At 41.3% G+C, this 26646-nt stretch overlaps 1 protein-coding gene across 2 annotated transcripts in view; it reads left to right on the top strand.

Annotated features, from left to right (window-relative positions):
• The window catches only part of rarga (retinoic acid receptor gamma a), a 40514-nt gene extending 19390 nt beyond the window's left edge, over positions 1 to 21124 (top strand). The window contains exons 1-8 of one of the 2 annotated variants that reach the window (XM_057363200.1): positions 1598 to 2132; positions 14548 to 14696; positions 15860 to 16001; positions 17325 to 17488; positions 17853 to 18029; positions 18113 to 18317; positions 18526 to 18684; positions 18793 to 21124. In XM_057363200.1, the coding sequence (XP_057219183.1) occupies positions 1988 to 2132; positions 14548 to 14696; positions 15860 to 16001; positions 17325 to 17488; positions 17853 to 18029; positions 18113 to 18317; positions 18526 to 18684; positions 18793 to 19148 (1497 nt within the window). In that variant the 5' untranslated portion in view covers positions 1598 to 1987 and the 3' untranslated portion in view covers positions 19149 to 21124. Of the gene's footprint in view, positions 1 to 1597; positions 2133 to 14547; positions 14697 to 15859; positions 16002 to 17324; positions 17489 to 17852; positions 18030 to 18112; positions 18318 to 18525; positions 18685 to 18792 lie in introns of those variants that run through there. The other variant, XM_057363199.1, reaches the window with a different exon arrangement.
• Positions 21125 to 26646: the final 5522 nt, after the last annotated feature.

Below are 26646 nucleotides of genomic sequence, written 5' to 3'. Positions count from 1 at the left end.
ACTGAACTGATTTTTGTTGACTTTTTACCCCCAAAAAGTGATGGATTGCAGTTTATTTAATAACATTTTTCGTTTAATACAGATGAAAGTGAGGATGTGCAACTTCAGTCGGTTTAATAAGTTGTACTGTCTTAAAGGGATAGTTCACCCAAAAACGAAAATTCTTTCATCAATTACTCAGCCTCATGTCATTCCTGACCTGTATGACTTCTTTTATAAAAGATATGTTGGTAACCAAAAAACATTTGCCCTTATTGACTTCCATTATATGGACACAAAACCACTGAGACATTGCTCAGAAGATCTTTTGTGTTCCACAGAGTCATATACAGGTTTTGAATGGCATGAGGGTGAATAAATCTTTACAAAATATTTGTGTGAACTATCCTTTTAAGGGCCATGGCCATTGTGCAAAATCTGTCCAGCTCTGTCGCAATCTGCAGGATTACAGAGTTGGAATGCTTCTCATTCCTGTGTTTGTTTACTTATTATTTCGACAAATTTGAGTACGCTGTCAGCCAATAAAAATGGAGCGCTCACATTAACACAAATTAGCATATTTAAATCCCTCCGCAGAATGCTGCAGAATTCTCCCGAAATCAGTGAAATGCTGACAGATTCCTCCCGGCCCTGTTCACATCCAGTTCATGTTCTCCAGCTTTTTTCTGGTTCTCTGGAAGACACATTTTTGTTGTCGGACAATCAACTGTAATGTACATAACAGTACAACGCATTAAACAAACTGTACGTCTATCGCTCACAGACCGATGTTCATTCACATCAAGTTAAATAATGCATCTACTCTCGCTAAGGTCCACGGGAAGGGAGTCAAATCCATCATTTCTACATTGCATGTCTGAAGGCAAGCCGTGACATTCCATTCCAAGTTCATCTTCCTGTTGGTCTCCTGCCTGGCGTCCTCCAGCTCTTAGACTCTCCCTGTGAACCGAATAAAAGTTCCTCTTCTATGAGGGCCAGAGGGGGCTTTGAATATTCGCCACATACTTAATGAGGTATAGACAGCAGTGACCATCAGTCATTTACCCTGTTTTTGTGGAGACAAAAGGGCGAATTTTGCCCTGGCATCTGCTGCTTGCACAATGCTCTCTCTCTCTCTCCCTCTCTCTCTCTCTCTTGCTCGCTCGCTCTGGACTTTAATGTGGTTATGATTAGAGACGGGGCTGAGGGATGGGTTGGTGGTGGTGGGGGGCGGTGTTCTCATATTTACTGCAAGACAAGGGGGAGGTGCCGAATCGCAGAGCGACTGTGAGTTTGTGTGCAGCGCTGAAATATGAATAAAAAAACGAGGCCAGCGCGAATCAAATAAAAGTTTGTCCTCTAAACAGATCAAGCTTGCACACACACACACACACACACACACACACACACACACACTGTGGCCCCTCCCTGCGGCCCTCTCAATTTCTCTCCACCCTCTCTCTCTCTGTCTCCCCATCTCTCTCTGTCTCTCTCTCTGTCTCTCTCTCTCTGTCTCTCTCTCTCTCTCTCTCTCTCTCTCTCTCTCTCTCTCTCTCTCTCTCCCCATCACACACACTCTCTCTCTCCCTCTCTCTCTCCACCCCCCTCTGGGTGCGCAGAGCCGAGGCAGTTGGTTTGCTCCGCTGTGTCTGAGAGCCGCGAGTGTTGTGTGTGCCTGTTATTTAGGTCTGTTACAGCACGCTAGGAGCAGCTCACCCCGAGCACAGACGCAGCCTAGCCAGCCTGCGACCAGCCAGAAAGGGAAACAGAAACAAGCAGCGGGAAAGAGAGACACAGTCACGGGGAGAAAAACATAGAAACGCTTATGAGTGCAAAAACAGCAGGATCAGCCGGCACGTAGATCCAGAGTAAAGGAATTCCAGCCGGGGGGATTTAGTGCCGTCGTAGCTGCGGGTGTTGTTGTTGGCTTTTTTTGACGTGACGTGAGACAGCAAGGTATCGAGAAGCAGGAACAGAAGCGATCATTTTTTCGTCGGAGGCGGGCGATATGTTTGACTGTATGGAGGCTCTGGGCATGGGTCCCCGGCAACTCTATGATGTCACCAACCGGGGCGCCTGCATGCTTCGAAAGGCGAGCCCCTTCTATGCTGGACTGGACCCTTTCGCCTGGACGGGGACGGCCAGCGTGCGCTGTAAGTGTTTGTTTGTGTTTGTCTCACTCGTTCTGTCACTCTGTCACTCCACTGCGGCTCACAAACTAAAGGCCTCCGGTCTTTAAACTGACCACAGGAAAAGGACCCTCGTGTCAAACTAGCCATTAGTTAGAGCCTTCAAGCTGCTTCTATGCATGCACCATGCTGTGTTTGTGTGTTTTAGAGATGGGAAAAGAGAGAGAGAGAGACTGCGCTGCTCGATTTGATTGTTTTCCACGATTGTCGAGCGCAGAATCTGGCTTCGCCAGCAGTGTGGGTAGCCTGATTTTTGACCTTGTCAGATGATTAAACAGTTAAACAGAAGTAAGTAATGCGAGTGGAAAAGATGAAAGAGAGAGTGTTTGAGAAAGAGGGAGAGAGGCAGAGGTGGGTGGGGGGGAACCTGACACTGTGCTATAATTTCAGTCATGCATATTGCATTTGTCTTCCTCACTTCACAATTGTGCCTGACAGCTCTGGTATCCCAGCATGCCTGCCACGGCTCGGCCCACACAACAGCATCAAACAGGCGTAAAAGCATGCAGAAAAAAACGGGGGACATTTTTTAAGCGTGTGTCAGAATTGGAAATTCTAGAAACTCGACGTGACAGACATAAATAGTGGCATAAATAATAACGCAATGGTTTTGAGGGGAACGTTCAGGAAAGCGTATTTTTCCTTCCTCTGTTCCAGACTTCGGACAGCCTTTGGCTCTAAAGACAACCTTGCTTCGACAATAAAATCTGGAGTCCATTTTCATACTTGACCAGGGGGACTTGCGTGAGTGTGAGAGAGAAAGAATGTGTTTTGAGAGAGAGCACATAGTAATGGATCGATAAAACTATGTATTGATAAACGAGTCGCCTCGATCGACTGGTTTTATCTGCATTAGTTGATTTAACAGAAGTAGTCATTTTGCCAAGTGCCAGTTTCGAAATCTACAAGCACCCTCATTTTTGTTCCCATAATTGTTTTGTGAATGATTTAATGAGTATTACCACGCACAAACAGCGATGCCCTAAAAACGAGACAAAACCTCAAATGTCCACTTCAGCAAACACCACCGTTGGCCTTTCCACACCTCCCGGCCTCTTTTTCAAAAATGCACGCCGCTCTCGCTGTTTTCCATTTGTGTTTGTTGAACCTTCTGCTTTTTGTTCCCTCTTCTCAGCCTCTGAGGGCGAGTCGTCTGTCTTCATTAATCGTGAAGACACCAACGTTTCAGTGGCTGTCAGCCACACTGGGTCCTCTTTAATGAAGACAGATGCCCTGTCTGGGCTCGACCCAGGGGGGGGTCCGTAATGCCTCTTCTCCTCGGCCAGGGCCTTGACGATAACAAGATAAAAATCTGTTTATTTAATCAGTCATGTCTCACCAGTGCTACACAAGCGCACATGCAGGGCCCAGGTTGGAAAGCGAGAGCTCGGATTCGGCTCCGCGTCTCGAGTTCTGTTCCTCTGCTGGTTCCAGGAAATTGAGGAGATAGAAAGGCGGTCGGACAGATCCAGCTGCCCTCGGGGAAGAGAGGGAGTGGTGTACTGTTACGCGCCTCTGTGCCCAGTAACCTCTGTAAACAAGGCCGGCCTATCCGACCGCAGGGCCGTTGAGAGTCCAGGCTCTCGGAGCGGTTTCTATTCATTGTCCTCTTCAACAAGGCAGATGAATCAATGTTTTAGTCTAATATCCCATTAGGGGAAGGCCAGCTGCAGTGCATGTTGGGTAAACTCCACTGGCCATTCAGTAGATGCAAATTCGCTCGTTGCTAAAGTCCGGAATTTCGTTACCTTAGCTTTTTGAGGCTCTTTTATTTGATTAGAAACCTAAAGAACAGGAGCGGGTGGAAGTGGGACGTGTTGCAGGCCAGGCTCGAACCTACCCACGTGTGCTCCATGGTTAAACATGTGAGGCATGTGCTAACTAAAAAAGCTATTTCTGTTTGTGGTGGACAACATTCAGGTACACGAACTCTTGTTTTCACTACATAGTGCTTGACATGCTGGTTGGTAATGGCATCCAGGAAACCTAAACCGCACAGTAAACCCAGCTGAAAATGAAAGATCTACGCTTGCAGAGGTGAAGAGCAAGGTGGTCTCAGACCAGTGTCGGTGCGGGCCAGTCTTTCCTGTTTTTATGTGCTGCAGTTCAAGACCTTTGTAGATTTAAATGCAACGTCAGAGGTTATGGAGAGGCTGTGCGAGAGATAATGTCGGCTTTCAAGGTAATGTGCGCTGTATTTGTTAAGAAGAGCGCTGAAAGAGGTTTTTGATTGTGTAATACTTTAAATAGTCACCAGGCCGTATTGAGCCACACGTTGAAAGGAAATGCGCAGGTCATTTGGCAATCTGTAAATCAGAGAGATAGCATCACGTTTCTGCAAACTGCGGGCTTAATTTCCCTTTTTATTTGCTAATGATCAGCGTGGCACTGAAATTTCACACACAGTTTGGTTAGACAGGAGGCCGTTGGAAAGATCTGAATGCCATTACACTCAAGTTAGAGTGATGACACTTACTGACCAAAAAAAACGTACTTGCTGAAAAAACAGAAATGTGTTTTTCTTTGAAAGACTCATTTTAAAAAACCTTCTTCTGATTATTTTAAGATCGTATAACTTTAGTTTTGAAGTAATATCTGTTTCATTTGTAGGCTGATGGTTAAGACATCAATGACAGATTCTGACACTTTCACTAATAGCTGTCGCACAGATGTTTGTTGTGGGTGGGATGTCGAGGTAAACTGTAACTCTAGTAATCTTAGAGAACCCGAATGACTGAGTTGAAAGATAAAATTAAGTAAAAAAACGGATTAACCCATTTTAATTTGCATTGTTTGGTCGCCGTTTGCTTTTGTCATCTTAAAATGGAGACCCGTTTTAAAGTTCACGGGTAGAATCTTCCTGTCTCCTACACACATGCCATTGTTTTCTGTGTGCTGTCCACATCAGAGTCCGATAAGCTCTCTGATACAGAGCTGTATGTGAAAGACAGGGAAATGAGGTCTTCCTGTGTCCGCTGTCACAAGCTGCCTCTCATTTTTTGTGTTAATGGAAGTCTTCAATTATTTCATTATAATTATAAAAAGATTCAATTAAAAGATTAGAGTGCCCGAGGAGACAGGGGAATAAAAAATGATGGGTTGATGGTTGAGAGAGAGAGAGAGAGAGAGAGAGAGAGAGAGGGGAAAAAGTGGTTGGCCATGAGTGGTTTTATACACTGATCGCATCCCAATCCAACAACAGAGATACAGTGTTGTTGGCATTAAACATTTCATAAATAATGTTTCATACTGAGCCAGTTTTGTTGAAACCTTCTTTCTTGCAGCCCACAAGTTAGCATTATCTGTTTAACATTCTATATTTGTTGTTTTGTACTGTCCCTTTATACCCTGCTATCATTATGTTGTTTTTTGTGACTCCACACAGATGTTCAGTGCCCCTTCTTCTCTTAGTAAAATATTGTAGTGTTAAAACTAAGATTTTTGTGTGACATTACATTTGAAAGCTGTGCAGCCATCGCAATAATCTGTTCTAGTCTTTGAGTCTTTGACCACATTAAAAGCGCCCTGCATATGTGAATTATGTATAGGGTTTATGTGCGCGTTATGATGATTTAAATGTGCGGTAGCCTTGTGTGGATGGCTGTTGAACTCTGTCTATGAGGGAGTTGAAGGCAAACCCAGGAGAGGAGGCTTTAAATGGCCACTAAGATTGCCGTCGCAATCCGTTTTCTGCTGTTAGGGCAGTTTATAATATTGCAGCAGGCTCAGGGAACCGTAAATATGAAAAATCTGCTTTTCATGGAACAGCATGGGATGATGTGGATTTTAGAGCGACTGCGAAATGTTCAGACGCTGCCACTGATCGGAACAAAACATCCTTGCGGCTACGGGCTGGTCTGCCAACTCAGCGTTGGTTTTTAATAGGTCGGGTTCCTTACACCTTGTTGCAGATTTCAGAACCGTCTTGAGAGGCGAGCGGAAAGACTCATTGGTCAATCGAGATTTGTCCAGATTTCTATTTTTGAGGCGTTGTTAATTAGCTTCCGTTCTTTATTACCTTCATAAGTCTCTGATAAACAAGGCCAAGCATTATAGGATCGACAATTCTGGGTGAGGCTCAATGGCTGTCATGGTTTGGCTATCATCTCCCTTTTGTCCAGTGATTTAGTGGTTGTTTACTGAACGCTCCGGTGCCTGGTTGGCGGTTTCTCTCTGGGGGCAAGGCGTTGGCAGGATCTGTGTCAGTCTGAAACCATGTGTGAGCTCAGTGTGAAACGAAAAGTTCTGATACCAGTGTGTTGTTGACTGACGGCTTGGCCCCATAGTTGCTAAGGCTCACGGTGACCTGAAATGTTGCCCCCTCCTCGTCTATGCAGTTGCGCATTGAAACCATTAATAAATCATGCGTTTTATCTCAAATGAAGATCAGGCTGTGGGCTCGCTAGAAGACATTGAGTCAGGTTTCGATAGCGCTTACGTTTAAACGTTATTTTGCTCTTTACTGATGCAAATTGATATTTACATATAGATACACACGAGATGCAATTATACATGGCTTTAAGATCGATTGCCCGACTAGCCATTCTGTCAACTGGTCGATTTAAAAAATATGTAGTCGTGCACATCCCTATTACGTGCGGATAGAGGTGAGAGGGTGTGAGAAACGTGAATCCTTAATCAGCCATGAAAGATGAATGGATACGAGAGCCCGAGGACGCTTGTTAAGGCGGACCATCTGTACTTTACCCCCTACTCATCCGTCTTTTTAAACGATCATCTGCCGTCTGAAAACTCAGCACCATCTTCAGTATGAACAGGGACGGGACCGTCTATCTGCTTGACAGGTCTGTGATGCTCTACGCTCCATTTAGAAAAGATGTGTTGGCTCTAAATAAAAAGGTATTGTCGGTAACTCATGTGCCTTTCAAGGTGACTTCCCTCAAGGTTACGGCTCTGTCTGTTATTCTTGGGGACGTTGCACGGTTTTGCTGTGAATGTTCGCAATTGCCAGTTTCCACGAAATGTGCCAGTCCACACCCTGACATGTTGGCCAGCGACTGAAGGCGTGCTGCCACACTAAAGTGAGAAAATTCCACTCACGTAAGCATGCATCATATTGTAATTTCCCCTATAGTCAAAGCAGAAGTTTCTCACAGATGCCAGTAGAGAAAACACAACCATGCCAGGCTGTTAAACTGACAGCAAAATGCTGTCAAACCCACAAATACTACTCACCATAACCGCAAATCACGTAGACAACAGGAAGCCGCGGTCCCGCCCTTGTGCAAAACAAAATTTAGTGTAGGGTTGGTTCATGACTTAACTACAGACAACCAGCTGAGCCTTGGTCAAAATCCAATCCAATCTGTTAATTAATCTTTAACTGACGTGTTGACCAGCGTTCAACAAAAATGCAACTTTTTATGTCCACGATTAAGGTGTTAAACTTCCAACTTCGGCTGTTCTCATTTTGTGGTTTCTATTGTTTGGGGAAGGAAGCAATAAGGGCCAAACAAGGAGTTCCTCCACCAAAGTCCTAAAAAGAGAAACACTTCAGACCGTAACACCCTCCGGCTTCTTTTTTTTTTTGAAGCAGGTGAGCACAGACAGCTAGACAGATGGTGAGAGGAAGTGTGCGAGGACCATAAGATCAAAGATAATTGTTAGATGAGGCTGTCTCACTGCCTGTTGGCTTCTCCGTTGATCAATGGTTGTGTCCATGGAGGAGGCATCCAGCCATTGGAGTGGAGAGGAATTAGAGGAGACATTCTCACTCAGGGGCTGACAGCACAGATGAAGCCTGGCAGGGGTGCTGGAGATTCGGTGGGGTTGCAAATTTGGATGTCTGCACCAGAAATCTGTCTGCTCTGAATCAGTCCTTCATTGTGTGCCGGTTACCCCTCACTGTCTAGTTTGGATCGGGTCCTACCAGAGGAAGAGGACAAAGGTCCCAAACTGTTTTACTAAACGGGCTGTTTAGGACTGAACTATAGCTGTTTGTTAAGAGATGTTCATTGCTCTTTTAACGTACGCATAGCAAAGAATCTACACTTTGAAATTAAAGGTGCTTCCTGATGCCATAGAAGAACATTTTTTGGTAAAATGCTTAAATGAACCTTTGACATTTCTGTAACATAAAACTTTCTTTATAGTGGAAAAGCATTCTTTAGATTATAAAAAAGTGAAAAAGAAATGAATTTTATAAGAACCTTTGAGTGGCCAAAAGTCATCGTCATTTTCTATGTCATCGCTGTGAAGAAGAGTGTACTTTACTTTTCTTCTCAGCTTTCTGGAGTTTGCTGTTTGTTTTATCGAATCAAATTAAAATATATACATTATAAGGGAAAAAAGTTAAAAGCTTTGCTGAAGTGCATATTATTGCAATAATGGAACCAATAGATGATCAATGCTTTTGCATTGTTATCTCATAAAACCAACAACCTTTTGGTTACCATCCCTTGGTCCTAACCACCGTGCCACACCAGACGTTGGAGTTTTAAAAGTGTAAAAAAATGTTTAAAGAGTTCTTGAGACAAAATAAATCATTGTTGACTGCACTTTGCCGTTTCTGAGCGTAACTGAAATTTGAACCAGGCCCAAAAAGCAAGGCTCCACTTTACCTGCTGCCTGTGTTTACCTTCTCACCTTTTGTGAAGGTCCTGGCCTGCAGAAGACCTTTTTTCTGGCCAAACTTCATGACGATGACTATATGAGAACGATAACTGTCTACATTTAGTCTGCCAAACACTCTTGGCCCGTTTGCGTGCATATGTGTTCATGTATGTATTCGTAACTATGTGCTGGTTGTGACATGAGAGTGTAAATTCCTTGAGGAATTGTCCAGTCTGGGTATATTGTAAGTCTCTCTCTCTGTTTGTCTCTCTTTCCCGAAGAGACATCTTTTGGATGGCGGCCCAGTTTTATCATAGGGCTTCCTTTCAGAGAGAGCCGTATTGAAACAGGAAGAGCTCCTCCTTTTACAGGCCTGGGATGGAGCACATGGGGGGAGGGGAGGGGGGACTGGTGTTGGGGTGTTGTATGGGGGGGGGGCTCAGGTAATGAGCTCACATGCAGCTGTTGATAGCAACTGCTGCCGGTCAGCACCTTTAATGAAAGCACACACCTCTCGGCTCTATAACTTACACGTCTTTTGTTCTGCATCTGTGGTGCATTGACACACTAGCTTTATTCTTAATAAGCTGCCTTGGTGTCTACTGCAGCCGTCATCTGCCCTATCTAGACTTAAAGGGCTAGTTCACCCAAAAATGAAAATTCTGTCATCATTTACTCACCCTCAGGTTATTTCAAACCTTTATACATTTCTTTGTTCTGTTAAACACAAAGAAAGATATTTTCAGTTCTGGGACATCATTGAGTACCATCGTAGAAAAAAAATATTGTATCTTTTTTGTTCTGTTGAACACAGAATGAGTTCTGGGGCACCTTTGACTACCATTTGAATTTTTCCTACTATGGTAGTCAATGATGTTCCAGAACTGGAAATTTCTAACATTCTTCTGAATATCTTTCTCTGTGTTCATCAGAACAAAATAATATATACATGTATGAAATTACATGAGGGTGAATAAATGATGACATAATTTTCATTTTTGGGTGAACTATCACTTTAAACTGACATAAAGTCATCCAACAGTAATGACAGCATGACAAGAAAACTTGGTTATAACGAGGTTATTACATATTTTTTGACTTTTCCTAAATACAAATATTACTGTTGTATTGCTTAAAAGTGAATATAAACTTGTTTGTTTTCTTTCCAGTAGACTATTTGAGGTCTAAAAAAATATAGAGCATCCTCGGCCGTTTATATAAATAAAGAGAGAGAGAGAAAATAGAGTTGAATCATTTTACAATTTTATTAATACATTTTATATTTCTTTTAATAATCAACCAGCTTGGATTGTTTTTCGCTGAGCTTGTAGCAGTGCCTGTCATCATTTATTCACACTTATGTTGTCCACAACCTATATTTGACTTTTTCTTCCCTTTTGAGAAATGTCTCTGTAGTTTTGTGTCTGTACGATGGAAGTCAATGGATTTGCTTACCAACATTCTTCCATATAACTTCTTTTGTGTTCTGCAGAAGAGAGAAAGTGAGTAAATGATGAAAGAAATTTCATTTTTGGGTGAACTATCCCTTTAAATAATAATTAATTGGGGTGAGGGGCAAAAAGGATCTGAAAATTGTTCAAATACAGGAAGGATTGTTTCTCTGCAATATGTAAATCGACAAATGTCCCAAACAGTTTGCAGCAAGATAAAGACAGCAATCAAAGAGTGTTACATACAGCGGAAAGACACCGTGATGCAGTTTAGAGGAAGGAAACGTGGTTGTGTTGTATGAGGTGGTACGATGACAACAGCATGTGAGGAGGATCTGGGTGATGGCAGAAAGTCATGGGCAATGAGAGAGAGAGAGAGAGAGAGAGAGAGAGAGAGAGAGAGAGGAGGAAGCTGGCAGTCATTGAAGAGCTGTGTGTTTTCTCCCATCAGGCACTGCTGCGAGGGGTCTCTGCCAGTCAGTCTATCAATCACCTCGCTTCACAAAACCTGGCTAATCTGCGGCCCGTCTGCTGCGCTGGCCGCACGCACAACAAAGCAGTATGTCCACACGACGCTTGCGGTACGGCCTTAATATGAGGCGAAGCAAAATCTGACAACTTTCTTTAAAAGGAAGCAGGATTGTGCTCTGAGAAACACAGAGCAAACAACAAGCGAATACACGCCCAACACGCTGAAATACTTATGAGGAATTGAGACGCGGAGAACTATATTTGCAAATCAAATGCGAGCCTTTAGAGACACTGGCTGGATGAGCGCCCATGCAGAACTGAACACACACACACGCTCACATGCCAAGACTAGATTTGGGAACAGTGTTCCACTAAAGATTCAATCACACCCACAGTCACGTACACAAAATCTACTCCTCTATTGTGAAAGAATAGCCAGTGCGTCATATGCTGCTCGGCTAAATGTGGTGTTGCAACACTTAAAACACGAAGCTGACACTTATTCTTTGTGCTTTTTGATGTTTTGAACCAGAAAAAAGACATTCTTGGTCATAGCTCACTTCCCTATGTGGCCTGATGTCGTTGTTTTGCGCTCGCTAGCTGTTTATTGTGCGACCAATGAATGCGAGCTGGGTCTAAATTACTTTTGCAGGTCTGGAAAAAAATCTTTTTATAGCATGTATTTATTTTCATGCACTGGCATTAAAGTGATACTTCACCTAAAAATGAAAATTCTGTCATCATTTACTCACCTCTGAGTTTTTCCAAATGTGTTTACATTTCTTTGTTCTGATGAACACAGAGAAAGATATTTGGAAGAATGCTTATAACCAAACAGATCTCAACACCCATTGACTCCCATAGTAGGAAAAATTACTTTATCATTTTCTTTGTTGTGTTGAACACAAAAGAAGACATTTTGAAGAATGTAAGACAGCAAACAGTTCTGGGGCACGTTTGACTACCATTGTTTTTTTCCTACTATGGTAGTCAATGGGTGTTGATATCTGTTTGGTTATAAGCATTATTCCAAATATCTTTCTCTGTGTTCATCAGAACAAAGACATTTATACACATTTGGAACAACTCGAAGGTGAGTAAATGATGACAGAATTTTCATTTTTGGGTGAAGTATCACTTTAAGGTCATTGGCAATATCCACATGAATAGAGATTGTATAGATCAATTATAAAAGCTAAAAATAGTGGGCATTGTCCATATTTGTGTTTATCTTGTATGTGCGGACATTTTTGTAACGCCGGGTCAGGTTGACAGTGGGATTAGCACAGGACGGTCCACCTGGAATAGTTGTGTACAGAAAAAACAGTTCAGGAGAGAAACACAATACCCGGCAGGAAATGAACAGCGTCTACTGATAAGTGCCGTCAGTCTCTACCTGTCACTTCATCACTAGCCATCCGCCCTCTGCCTTCACATTGTCATGCAAATCACATCCCTGGCTGGCGAGCTGATAAGAAGGCCTCTCGTTTCAGAACGCTTTGTTTCCCAAACAGAGGAGCGCTGAGTGCCGCCTCACGGAAAAGCCCATCCCATTGTGCACCCCGGGAGAACCGTTGACTGATATTTGGGTAAAAGCGTTAGAGGGAGGGAAAGCGACCGGGTCTTTTACGGCAGGAACCGTCTTGGGTTGTTGAGAGATCCTGATGGATCTCTTTTCTTCTCACCCTCCCTCTCTTTACTTTGCCACTGAGCTGGTGTCAGTCGGTAGCGCTTTTTAACGCCACATGTGGTCCTTTTAAAGCACTAGTCATTACCGGCATATTGACAGTTTTACTACATAAACAAATGAGTTTACACTAGGTCCAAGGAAAGGCATTGATCTGGCTTTTAACGTTTAGTTCAAAGAGCGCGCTTCTTGTTTAAACCCCAAACATGTATGCCATCATAACAAGAATAGGAAGTCTGAGCTTAATGTGACCAGTTATGTTTTGAGCACCTTTTTAAATTGGTTCCCAAGTTGTTTATATTAATGCACTAGATGGTGTTCCCAAAACAAGTGTACTGTTAAAGTGATTTTTAAAGAGAAAAAAGAAAAAATCTGTCATCATTTACACACTACCTCTTGTCATTTCAAACCTGTATGAAGATATTTTGAAGAATTTTGGTTACCAAACAACGGCTGTTTTTCGATTGCCAACCTTCTTTAAAATATCTTCTTTTGTGTGCTGCAGAAGAAAGAAAACGACTTAAAAAGCTAGAACCTATTCACAAACTCTTCCATTGCAAATTCAGATGATAATCCTCTTCAAAACAGACCAGTAGGAAAACAAAGGTATTGCGCAATGCCGTACGTGTCACATAAATCACACACATTGAGACGCTTTAAATGCATTTGGAACTCCCTGTAGCCTTTAAGCCTCAAGTCTGTGAATTTCTTACTCTCACGTGAAGAATAAGAGATTTGTTTGTAACCGTGGCCATGAACACAGAGCTCTACTGTAGTTGAGCTCAACCAATAAAGAGTGCCGTTTGCCTCTCCTCATTCACCCCCCATACCCGTCTCTTTTTTCTGTTTTCTATCAAATTCCTCACTTTATGCCCCCTTTTCTTCTTTTGAAGTCTCCCAACTCTTGTAAAAGACCAAGCTGGTGGTTCTTGCTGAACCCTATGGAGGAAGAGAGGGCGGAGATCTAGGCTAATGTTAGGCCCTCCATTGAAACTGGCTGAAGAAGGTGGGGCAGTAAAAGTTAGCATTTTAGAGCCTCCCTGTTTTTTTTTATTTTTATGATCGGCCTTTTTTTACTAGCAAGGACTACAGCTGGTGGTGTGAAAGGCTGCCCGAGGTGTCTGAGTCTTAATAAAGACCCCGCCAGCCGAGTTGGGGCCTCCGGTCCAGCCATGAGACCACCTTTATAGGCCTAGCTTACGAGCAGGGGCCTCTATTAAAACCTAGCAGGACTGCACTGAGGAATTTAGGGCCAGGAAACAAGAGAAAATAGGGTTTGTGTGTCAAAAGATGGAAGGGTGATGTTGGGGGATAACCAAGGGTAAAAGGGGAAAGAACAGTTGTTTGGAGATTACGGTTTGCCTTTGAGCTATCAGCTTTTCTTGCGAGTTTTTGTCTGTAGAGGAAAATGTGTGGAAACAGTCCAAAATAGTATACATAGAGTATATACATAAATGTTTGATTTGATGTTACATTTTATTACTAAAAATACCAAGGGGTCATGGGTTAGATTCCCCGGAAACGCAAACACATAAAAATGCATGGAAGCGTCTGCTAAATGCATACATGTAAAAGTGTCACGGTCAAGATTAACGCCTGCCATCGCTCGTGTGAGAATTAGCGAGACAGCGTCTAAACTAAAGAATGCTCGACCCACGTCAGCCGGCTGTCCCGTGAGCGAGGCGCCGAACACAGGGTGGAGTTTTTCCCCCAGGCTGTGTGACAAAGATGAGCTACCCGTCTTATCTTCAGCACTTATCTGTCCCCTAGTGTTAAACTGTTTGTGTTTTCTTTTCTTTCCACTGTCAATCACTTCAGTCTGAAATACTGCCCCCCTAAGGCTTGGGCTGGGGAGGGGGTCTAGAAACAAGTCAATTCCACAGACATGCTAACTAGACCCGACTTACCTAATTGCCAGCTGTTTAGCATATAGTCATTAAAAAACAGTGAAAGCATCATGTGTGTTTCCGCTTTAGGGCAATATGACGGTTCAGCATGAAATCACGGCGGCTTTCAAAGCACTCGTGTGCCTTTGAAACCAGATAGGGTTTAAGAGGTTCAGCGGAGAATCTTTTCTTCTCCGCATGTGGCTTTTAATATCGCACTCTCATTAAATCCTCCCGTGTTGTGTAAATAGTGTGAAGTGATTTCATTAGGTCTAATGTTATTTTTTTCCCTCTTGTTGTTTTCTCTACAGCGGTGGAGACCCAGAGCGCCAGTTCAGAGGAGATGGTGCCCAGCTCACCCTCTCCACCACCTCCACCTCGTGTCTACAAACCCTGTTTCGTCTGCCAGGACAAGTCTTCTGGGTACCACTACGGTGTCAGTTCTTGCGAGGGGTGCAAGGTAAACATCTCGTCGCCTCTCTCGTGTTGTTCTTTCATGAATCTGTTACAAACTCCATCTTGATGATGTGTGACAACTTGACTGTGTAGAAAAAATGGTTCAGCTTTTGCTATCTAAAATACTCTAAGGTGTCTTTATTACTGTTAACACTTAGAAACTGTAAAGCAGGGTGCCAAAACGTTTTGCACAAGATTTTGTAAAAGAGACCTCTCACAAATATAAACCAGGGTTTAATTCCAGTTCAAGTGACTATTTCAGAAAATTAAGCTAAATGAAAAAAGTACAAGATCAAGCAAAAAGTAGGGCTGCTCGATTATGAACAAAAATATTTTGGCCAATATTTAGATCCCGATTATTTGACACGATTACTCATTAACTTTTAAAACCACATAGAAAAATAAAAAATGGGCTTTTAAACTGTGAATTCAACTGAAAAATAAATGTAAAGAAATAGCACAGCTGAACCACTGTAAAGAAAAGGGGTGCGCTGTGGATTTATACCACAAGAAAAGAGAGGATCCATGCAAAATGGAATGCGGCACAATAATTGTTTTACCTCGATTCTTTTGTTTTTGTAATTGTTGAAGTCCAAAATTGACGATTACAATTCATTTTCGATTAATTGCACAACTCTGGCAAAAAGTATAGTATTGTTAAGATCATACAAAAAATATAATTAAAGGGACAGTTCACGCTAAAAATGAAAATTCCGTCATCGTTTGTTCACCCTCCAGTGGTTCCAAATCTGTATAAATGTCTTTGTTCTGATGAACACAGAGAAAGATATTTGGAAGAATGCTTGTAACCGAACCACCATTGACTATCATAGTAGGAAAAATAACAATGGTAGTCTTTCCTACAGAAATCTGTTTTTTTAAGAAATGTTTCCTACTATGGTAGTCATTGGCAACAAACCAACTTAATATATTATTTAATTCAATATTATTTTGTTGTCAAAGTTGTGCATTTATCAGCTATTTTCCACGAACACTGAACTTGGCAAATGCAGTTTGATAAATCAAGAACGGTTTATTTTTATTCATTCTTAACACAGTTCTCGATAACTTTTCATCTTTAAACAACATTCTCATAGCTTGTTTCAAGTCATCATGTTTGATCTAGTCTTCAGCTGACCTGCTTTCTGTCCTGTGTGTGGGTTGTAGGGTTTCTTCCGTCGCAGCATTCAGAAGAACATGGTGTACACCTGCCACCGCGACAAGAACTGCCAGATCAACAAGGTCACACGCAACCGCTGCCAGTACTGCCGACTGCAGAAGTGCTTCGAGGTTGGCATGTCCAAGGAAGGTGAGAGTTCAGTGCTCCGCCAGGCACGCGGCCTCCGTGGCCCACCGCCAAGACCCACATACACACGCGGATGCAAATATAGAGACTGTTGAACGGGTGGGCAGACATGGAGGTGCTGATGTAGGCTAGGAGCTGTGAAAGAGACACACGAGCCAGAGATGCACAGACAAATTTAGAGTCGAGACCCTTGTGGGACATGGAGTCTGGGGTACAAAAACACACTGTAGTCGAGAGTTTTGTTGACTCCACTTGAAAACACAAAGGCGGGCACACAAAGCAGTCGGTTTGCATAGAGGTGAGAGCTCAATGTGAACGTTCACAAATGAGTTTCGTGCCTACGGTTTCAGCCACATGAATCCGTCAGCAGTAGGTGTGATTTCTTTGGTAGCCCTTCCTGTAGTCATTTTATGACTTTCTACTAACAGATTTGTGTCGTAACAAAGACAACAGATTGAGTTTGAAAGAACGTGTCTGGGGCATGTGTTTGTTCGTTTGCCAGGGTCACAGCGGTGATGTCAGAGGGAGAGTGGCACATTGGCCGTCTATGTGTCCGCTGGGACATGTATGTGTGTGTTTATATGTATGAGATGTGTGTGGGGACCGGGATCACATTGTGCTTTTGCTATTACTGGATATCCTGAGAGGAAGGAAAGAATGGGAGGGGGGCGAGAAAAAGAGAGGGGGGTTTGTAGGGTTGGCGGCACTTTTCTCCCCTGGGTCAAACTCACCAAAACACCCACAATGTCTGATCTGAGGTCAGTTTTAGTGTGTGTTGCTAGTGATCATGTTAAGGATTAGGCATTGGGTGACATTGTGTCCTAACCAGGCACGACATGATAGAGCAACAAGTGATAAATCCGGTGTCTTCTATGTTCCGAGCTGTGTTTTTGGTCCTAGCAAGCAAGCGATGGGGTGAACCTCATTAAACCAAACCTGTCGTTTAGCCCGAAATAAAAATGAATGAACTATTTTGCTTAACACACACATTTTGCTTTTTTATGACATACACTGTTGTTTCGGGGTTAAATGTGATGTTTTCCATAGATTCACTCAATAATAACTCCACCCCTGTTATTGAAATATCATTGGTCCCAAATCCTACAACGCCGTATATTAAACAAATCATTGTGCTGCACCTGGTTAGTGCACATTCGTCAAGAATTAGACCTGAAATCATTTCTCACCGACAGATGTTTTCTGGCACGTCACCCTGTAGACTTTCACTAGGTCGTACATCCAACTACTAACATCATAGTTTGGCAACGCGTGGGTGAACTTGACTCACTGTAGAAATATTAAGAAGCCTCTCTTTGTTACTCTCAGCTGTGCGCAACGATCGAAATAAGAAGAAGAAGGATGTTAAGGACGAGATCGTCCCTCCAGAGAGCTACGAGCTGAGCGGGGAACTGGAGGAGTTGGTTAACAAAGTGAGCAAAGCGCATCAGGAGACCTTCCCTTCACTTGGCCAGCTGGGAAAATATACTACAGTGAGTGTTGTTTTATTTTTAAATGACTAAATCTTGCAGCAGGAGGATGTGTGTGTTCACGGCATCGTAACACAACTGACGTAGAGTGATAATATGAAACAAAAATATATGGGAATATAATGGAAAATATAATACATTTCCATATAGAGGAACCATGTGCTTCTATTTTTATTCCTTATCTATTATTCAATATATTGTAATGCATTGACATTGTATTGTTCTTTATATTTTGAAATGTACTGTATATTAATATGTTGACAGGAAAATATATTTCTTTGGGGAAGAGTACGGTTGAATGCATGTTTTAATCTTTTAAAGACAGACTTTGGATATTCATGCCCTCTTCTTATTCGCTCTTCTACAGAACTCCAGCTCAGATCACAGAGTCCAACTGGATCTGGGCCTGTGGGACAAGTTCAGCGAGCTCTCCACCAAGTGCATCATTAAAATCGTGGAGTTTGCCAAGCGCCTTCCGGGCTTCACCACCCTCACCATCGCAGATCAGATCACCCTCCTCAAATCAGCCTGCTTGGATATTCTGGTTCGTGTCCTCGCCGTGACCAAGTGTCCACTACATAACACTTGCCTAATCCAAAGTCTCATGAATGACTGTATCTCTTGTAGATGCTGCGAATCTGCACACGATATACACCAGAGCAGGACACGATGACTTTTTCAGATGGATTGACCCTCAACCGGACTCAGATGCACAATGCTGGCTTTGGCCCACTTACAGACATCGTGTTCTCTTTTGCCGGTCAGCTCCTGCCGCTAGAGATGGATGATACAGAGACCGGCCTTCTCAGCGCCATCTGTCTCATTTGTGGAGGTACTACAGCATGCAGTCTGCGTATTGTGTAGATTTTGTTCTCTGCCAAGGGGCCATGGCCACTAGGGGGCCTCAGCAAACTTCAGAGCGGGTTGCAAGATTACTTAATATTCAAAATTTATATTATTTTTCTCTTAGTATTAAATGTGTTTTAAATCTTTGTGTTTGCTATGAAATCTAGATTCAACCTCCTCTCTCTCTCTCGTAGACCGAATGGACCTTGAGGAGCCCGATCGTGTAGATCGTCTTCAGGAACCCCTCCTGGAGGCTCTAAAGATCTACACACGGCGGCGGCGACCTAACAAACCCCACATGTTCCCACGCATGTTGATGAAGATCACTGACCTGCGTGGCATCAGCACCAAGGGTTAGTTTACCGGACAATAAACAAACAAGCACTTCAGCTTTACCGTTGTGTTTTCTGGTTAAATTGCACAATGTTTTTTTCAAAGGAACTTTGTGTTGTGTGCTACAGGTGCAGAAAGAGCTATAACTCTAAAGATGGAGATCCCAGGCCCCATGCCTCCTCTCATCCGAGAGATGCTGGAAAACCCAGAGGCCTTCGAAGACCAGGCCGAGAGCACAGAGAAGAAGCCCGAGCCCGAACAGCCGGCCCCTCCTCCAGCTCTGCTCAGTGTGAAGAAAGAGCAAGAGGATGAAGACGATAGCTGGGCCACGGAGAATGGCAGCGAGCCCTCACCCGAGGAGGAAGATGACGACGATGATGACGGAGAGGAGGAGAGAGGTACGGACAGCGACGGAGAAGCCTGGGGCAGCCAGGAACCCAACGCGGAGGTGTCCAAAAAGAGCCACGGAGGAAGGGCTCAGTGAGAGACGCAAGCACTCTTCTTCCAGCCTTACCTGTACAGACATTTCTAACTCAGGCCACATGGTCAACGATGAGAGACATTAGTGAGTGGATTTGAACTCGCGTAAGAAACCTCTTCTCAGGACCTCTCGAGCAGAAAGAGAGGGGGGCGAAAGACAAAACAACAGGCTTTTCAGACAAAATATAACGCTTTTTTAAAAAAAATTTTTTGTTTGTTTGCTTTGAAAAGGAGAAGCCAAATGGACTTATTACACTATTAACAGCAGACTTTTAACGGGTTCAACAAAAAGTTCTTGTACAAGAAGAAAATACAGAATGGAAACTGAACGTATAGTCCTTTTCGGTTGCTTTTGAATATCATTTCGACCTTTTCCACCTTAAGATAGTTTGTTGTCTTTACATTTTATGAATAAGCCCATACATATCTATATATATCTTTATATATTTTGTCCTGTATTCTATTTTCTTAGTTATATTTTGTTTGGATAGCTTTTCTGGGCAGAACTACAGAAAGATAATCGGATTACTATAACTGGCAAACCTCCGCTGGGTCTTTATCCAACCGCTTGGTTGGGTTATCGGGCACTTTGGCCCAGCATGGAAGTCATTGATAATCAGTTCAATGGCAGAGTATCTTCCATTGACCTTTAGGATGAGCTGTGTTTTTAGGGGACTCCCGTTCCGTATCTGTTTTTATTGCATCATGTTATTCGCTGCCAATTGAATGGTGTGTCTGTGCCAAAGTTTGCAGCTTGTAGGGTTCATTGTCTGTCCGGGAGCCCAGCTCCAAACACAACACCCACATGTCCATTACCCAAAGAGCATTGCATCATACTGGACCTGTTTCATTCGACACGCTCACTCTGAAATTATGCAGCGCTTCAGTCAAGCTCAAATATGGCCGATGATGTGTATCATTACGCGATTTGACCTCATCGGGTTAGACACATAAGGATAACTAGATCTGGAGGACTTTCAGAAACTCATCATAATGAAACACATATCGATTTCAAACACACACACACACACACACACACACGCACGGCTTTGGTTGACTATCCCTGTGGGGACAGTCCATAGGCGTAATGTTTTTTATACTGTACAAACTGTATATTCTATCCCTAACCCTATCCCTAAACCTAAAGATCATAGAACACTTTTTGCATTTTTAGATTTGTAAAAAATATTGTTCTGTACAATTTATAAGCTTGTTTGCCCATGAGGACCTCAATTTTGGTCCCCACGGTGACACGAGTCCCCATGTGTTGGTGTGTATTCAGGTTTAGGTCCCCACCGGGATATACAAACATGAACACACACACACACACTTAAAAAGCTCATTATACATGTATTCAGAACTCTAGTTAAAATTCAGACTCAGGGCATTTCTGTAAGGACCAAACGCTTGCCGTCTGGCAGGCAGCTTTGAAACAGGCAATATTTATGTGTGTTGCGTTGTAGAAATCCCGCTGTCTTACAATTACAGTAAATGAAGCATTTCTGTTTATCATACACAGTCATTGGCAGATATAGAGTTTTACCTGTAATGTCTTGACCCATTTATTGCCAAAAACACACCATATGCAATTTGGTGGTCATGAGCCGCTGAAAATACTTGAGTTGTCTCAGTCAAGTAATATATGACTATGACCAGAACTCAGATGTGTGTGTGTTTGTTGAATGTGAGGATGGCTGCACTCAATAAGCTGTAGTATACTACAATGTTCAATGAATGTTATCACAGTGGTGCTGTCAGAGAGTGTGTGAGCTGCCATACTGACCTCTTTCCTCCTCAGAGTTGCACCACAGCCACACGTATAGCAATGTTGAGATTACTTTGTCATAAGTCTTCGTAATATTTTTGTTCTCTCAGCTTTGGATAATGTATTGTCAATACTATGTTTGTGTTCAACGAATTCTGTTACATAAAAAAGCCATATAAACATTAAGAGGCACAATAAACTTTTTTTTCGAGAAACCTCTTTGTCGTTTTTTATTTATTTCCACCAGAGTGAATATTCATGTCGGGTATATTTATATACATAATATATAAATGCATGTTTTGCAAATACATATTTTATATATAGTCTATATAGTATTTAATAAAAGAATGTTCACGTTCATACTGGAGAACCAATAGCCATGTTCGATTTTCTGCAGCTCTGCGCATACGCGTCTGCGTATGAGATCATAGTATCGCGAGAGCGATTCGAAAGTCTTCACGTGCCAAGTTTGAATTTTGCACACTTCGCCTGCTAATGCTGCAGTACTTACTTTCAGTCAGCTTTTGAAATGATTCTCGGAGCAGTTGTATTGAATTGTATTGTTTTTATAATATACAACAATATACATATTATTTATATACATATTGGACTAAAACGCACCAGTGGCTACTAACTTACTCGTTTCCAGTGGTGTAAAGTATTGGAGTAAATGTACTTAGTTACTTTACTTAAGTATCTTTTTGGCTACTTTGTAGTTGTACTGAGTATTAAAGATATTAGCAACTTTTACTCTCTACTTAACTACATTTTTGAACAAGTATATTTACTCTTTACTCCACTACATTTGTAATGACTAATGCAATTACACATTACATTTTGCATGACACCTATCTTATAATTAATATTGCTATTTACAGGGCAATGAAGGTACTACAATCTTGTGGATTTTGCCTTAACTTACAAAAACTTGTCAACATGGCTTCTTTATATGAATATGAGTGCAGTATTAGGTAGATGTCAATCGCTGGCGGTTTACACACGGTTAGCCCTTACCCGCTATTTCTACAGTAATATATTGGCAACACTGTTGCCAGCTAGTTACTGTAGGTCACACATCTACAAAAGCTCTTATTTTTAAAACTAACTCTTCCTAAATGTGCTCTAAACATGTTTGCTCAAAATTTGACCATATGGTGGGACTATTGCCATGAAGTGATGTAAACCAGTAAAAAGAATGTATAGTATTTCAATTTTCAAAAGTGCTCTCACACTATATAGACAAAATATTAACCTATAGAATGAGTCGGACACAGAGAAATGAACAATTCACATATGAATCTCAACAATGGTGACAATCAACTGAACAGCTTCATGCTGCAATGCATGCTGGGTACATAGTACAAAACTCATTCATGATTGTTTGTCACCATTGATGAGGTTTGTATGTCAAGTGTCTAACTGTGTCTCAATTGCAAAGAAAGATTTTCTGACAGAGATCTTTCCATTATAACATGTAATCACTTTACCAAACATATCTTAATAAATCTTAAATGCTATATTATTATTATTTAATGATTGAATTCTTTCAGATGTATCTTCAGTTACTAAGCAAACATAAAGTTGCGGTTCCTGTAAAGTCCCTTTCAGTGTTATTGTATAAGTGTACATTTTAAAGCTACAAGAAAGTCAAAGAGTCCAACCAAAGCAAACACTGATCGCCATAATGGTGACTTAAAACATAATTGAACCACTATGAACTAGAGTTAAATCTCAATAAGATCTTACACAGATGACAGAAATAAAGTGAAAGTGGTGTCTGTAATATGTGAAGATGTTATTGATGTTTGTGTTTAATTCTCCTCTGGTGAAATCTTGACAGATTTATTGTGTTCATCTGTTATTTACACTTGTTCATCTAAGACTGTGTGACTTAAGTGCGTTAATAGATTCTTTAATAATGTATCTTCAAACAGCCATTGCAGTAGTTTACTGTAAAACACCTACAGTAACTAGCTGGCAACAGTGTTGCCAATATATTACTGTAGAAATGGCAGGTAAGGGCTAACAGTGTATGTGAAATGAGGACATGACTGCAGCTGGCGATGAGGCCCAAACCAGCATGTCCAGTGCAAAAAGGCTTTGACTTTTTAATTCTACTTAACATTATTTTATTTATCCGTTATATTGAAGAGACCTTTTTGAAGGAGTTTGGTTTACTTATGAGCACTTGAGCTTAAATGAGACTTAGGGTGTTTGTAATGACGTAGGTTATGGTGTCGACCATGATTTGTTGCAATTTTGAGGTGTTCAGTCTTATTATGATTTAAGAAAATAAATGCGATTGCTCTCCTCACGAATCAACTGTTTCTAGTTTTTCACTGACATGTCTCTTAAGTGTTGAGGACTAGTGCTGCTTTGAGCCTACATTCAGTATGAGTAAAATACTCAAGTACTGTTCAAATCAGATACTCGAAGACTTTTACTCAAGTCGTTTTGGAATTGGTGACTTGTAACTTGTAATGGAGTAATTTTCACTGCAAGGTATCTGTACTTTTACTTAAGTATGGTTTTCAGGTACTCTTTACACCTCTGCTCGTTTCTGTTACTGCTTTGATGATTTTAACCACGGGACATGGAAAAACATAAGGGTGAGTAGTAATAAAAAAATTGTTGATTGTTTTGTGCATACTTTAAAAAAGGCTACTGCATTGATTGATAACAATTGCAAAATGTTCACGTTTTTAACACAGTAAATTTGCAATAAGATAGGAGATTACTCTGAATTTCATGATAGCCTGTGAAATATCTGATTCATTAGAAATACATTTTCTTTGTTTTCAACATTTGCAACTGTCCTTAATAATTATGTCATATTTTTAGGTCCAGCAGAGGGCGATCACGCACCATTGAATTGCACTAATACCCCGCTGGCTGGTGGACTCGCTGTAATTTATCAACTGGTAACCACACACAAACACATCTGAGAGCAAAACTAATGGATTGGGCCAGTGTGCCCTCATTCATCTCCATGTGTCATACAGTAATTATCCCAGGACAAAGAAACATCCCTGCATTACTCATGCAGAAAGACAGCACATTAAAAGGCTTAGACTATGGAAGACTCAAATTATTATGGAACTTAATTTCACTAAGAAGAAAGGAATTAATCTTGTAGGTCATTAAATAGACGGCAATTTAAAAGGAAAATATTTTAAAATGTTCATTTTCGCAATCTTTTATCGAACCGGTTATAACAACTTAAGCAATATAGGTAATTCTGCTTTTACATGCAGTAGATTGGAGCTCTTTAATATTAAAGTAATGCGTTCAATAACCATTACAAATTCATTTTATAATTTATTCTATTCGTTATATTACAAATATAATTTACATTGGTCTACTCTTAAATATGCCGTGATATTCTCAAAATCTATTAAAAAAAAAACAAATTAAATTGGGTATTATACATCCATTGTCCGGTTTCACAGACAAGGTTTAAGACTAGTCCAAGACTAAAAGTTTTAGCCATCTTAACTGAAAATAAATTGCCCTGACATATCTTAAAATATGTCATTGCCTTTGTTTTGTCTCAATATGCACACCAGTTATGTATTTATTGATGGCATTTTAATAAAAGCAAAATAAATATGCTAATTTAACAAAGGCATAGTCCTGGCTCGGTGAAACCAGGTCCATATCTTTTTTTGTTAAATTCCTGGTCTAACTCAGCACTTGAAGTGTTCAAACCTGTCTGCTTTATTTGCACGCAGAGGCTAACAATATACAGCTCTATTTATTCTCAGCTTTAGGGTATAGTGGTAAACAGCGGTATGGGATTTTTAATTAAATGATTAGTATAATTGCATTTTATTAAACATCAATAAACTAGAGCTAAGATTAAAGCAAGGTCCATCCAATCACTGATTCACAAGGACCCTATATATTCACTTCCAATGAGATGTTGCCATGGGAACACAAGGCAGGCAGGCAAGGTGATGGATTTAAAGAGGCAGGGCATGTTTTCTCTTTCAAGGCCATCATGCCCAGCTTCCTGTGGTGTTCACGGCAGCGCTGAACGTAATGAGAGTTAAATGAAGGAGAAAAGAGCAATGATAAAAGACGAGGGTGATGTCTAGGCTTCAATTGCTTCAATTACAGAAATAACAAAAGAGGCACATGTGGAGAGATAGTCACTTATATAATACATCTTCTGAATAAAATGTGTGCGCCGCTTGCCTGTAGGAAACTCGCTGTCACAATGATTAGATGCTGTGGGTGGTTGCGAGGGAATTGCAATGCATTTGCAAAATGCAAAAATATTTGTGGTGTTCAAGGCGTTGGTGTGTGGTTGCTCAGTGGACCAAGTCACAAGTGCCTATTGTCAAGTCTGCATGGTGCCTACATATGATTTGGGTCCCTCTATGGTTCAGAATTGGTTTTGCTTATTTTATTGCACACCAGGCAAATATAAGTCTGATCAACTTTAACATTTTAAACAATATATTATTAAAAGATATAAGCTATAAATTGTTCGTTTTATAAATTTGAATAAATCGTGTCCGATAGAAAAGTATATTAAAAAATGTAAATGAATACTTGGGAAATATAATAGCACATTTTCACTCAAACAGCATCGCAATTGGACGAAGCCCTTCATTCGTGTTCTGTGCACAAATCCATGGAACTGGTTTATGTTTAGACACCTTAAAGTTAAATATTTTGGGCAAAACTAAATATGAGTAATATTAATGTTGATGCTTGCCTTGGCACTCAAAAAAGACAGACAGGAAAGTGAGTATAGAAGAGGAATAAAAGCAACTCTGAAATGTCTTAAGGTATTGAACATAAAAGAAAGGAATGACTCTAATAACTTGCCCAGCAAGAATATACAACTGCACTAGTTTAATGCAGTTAAATTAAGTAATAAAATGCAGAATGACTTCATATTTTATTCTTTCTTAATGTACAGAAAAGGCTCGGGCTGGAGAAAATGGTTTGAGGAGTAAGACACTAAACACAGAAGATCATACATGTCATACATCCACCGCAGGAGATCAAGGTGGGCAGCGTCTTCCTCAAAGACTTAAAAAAGGTGGAAATTTGTGACAATGATTCATTAAACTCCAAACAAGGTTGAGATCACAAATAAACAGTAAAAAGATGGCCAGAGCGATAGAGAGCGATGGAAAGTGAATATAAAAGGAGAGAAAGAGTGTGTGGAAGAGTATTTGAGAACAGAGAGCAAGTAGAACGTTGTAATGTCAGAATGCAGTGCAGTGGCCCCGGGCTCTTCATATCTTTTACATTTCTAATTAAAAGAGATAAAGAGTGAAGGAGTCATCAATCCTACAGTGATTTCCCTGTTAAGGTTTTAGAGGCAGCCGTAAAGCAGGCAGCCCGGCTCCATTGATTTTATAATTAGCTCCCGCCATGCTGCAAGGGGAGTGAATGTAGAGAGGAGGGGGGAAAATCACGGCAGCTAGAAAGGGAGAGGTATAGAAAAAGCAACAGAGGAAAAAAATGGGGTGAAGGTCAGCAAAAAGTTGTTAAAAAGCAAGAGAGGATAACAGGAGGGCAATGGTGCAATTCTCCACATATATCTCGACAGGTAAATCAAAAGCACTGCCCGGACCGACCAATGCAGGTAAAGCCAGCGTGGTGCATTTATAACCAAAGAACAATGTGTGTGTGCTATCTGCAAGATTAAAGGAACAGTTCACCCAAAAATGAAAATTCTGTCTTCATTTACTCACCCTCAAATTGTTCCAAATCCGTA

This window comes from Triplophysa rosa, linkage group LG21 (genome assembly GCF_024868665.1).
Source record: "Triplophysa rosa linkage group LG21, Trosa_1v2, whole genome shotgun sequence".
In the NCBI taxonomy this organism is placed as follows: Eukaryota; Metazoa; Chordata; class Actinopteri; order Cypriniformes; family Nemacheilidae; genus Triplophysa; species Triplophysa rosa.
This window is presented reverse-complemented; position numbering and strand designations above follow the sequence as displayed.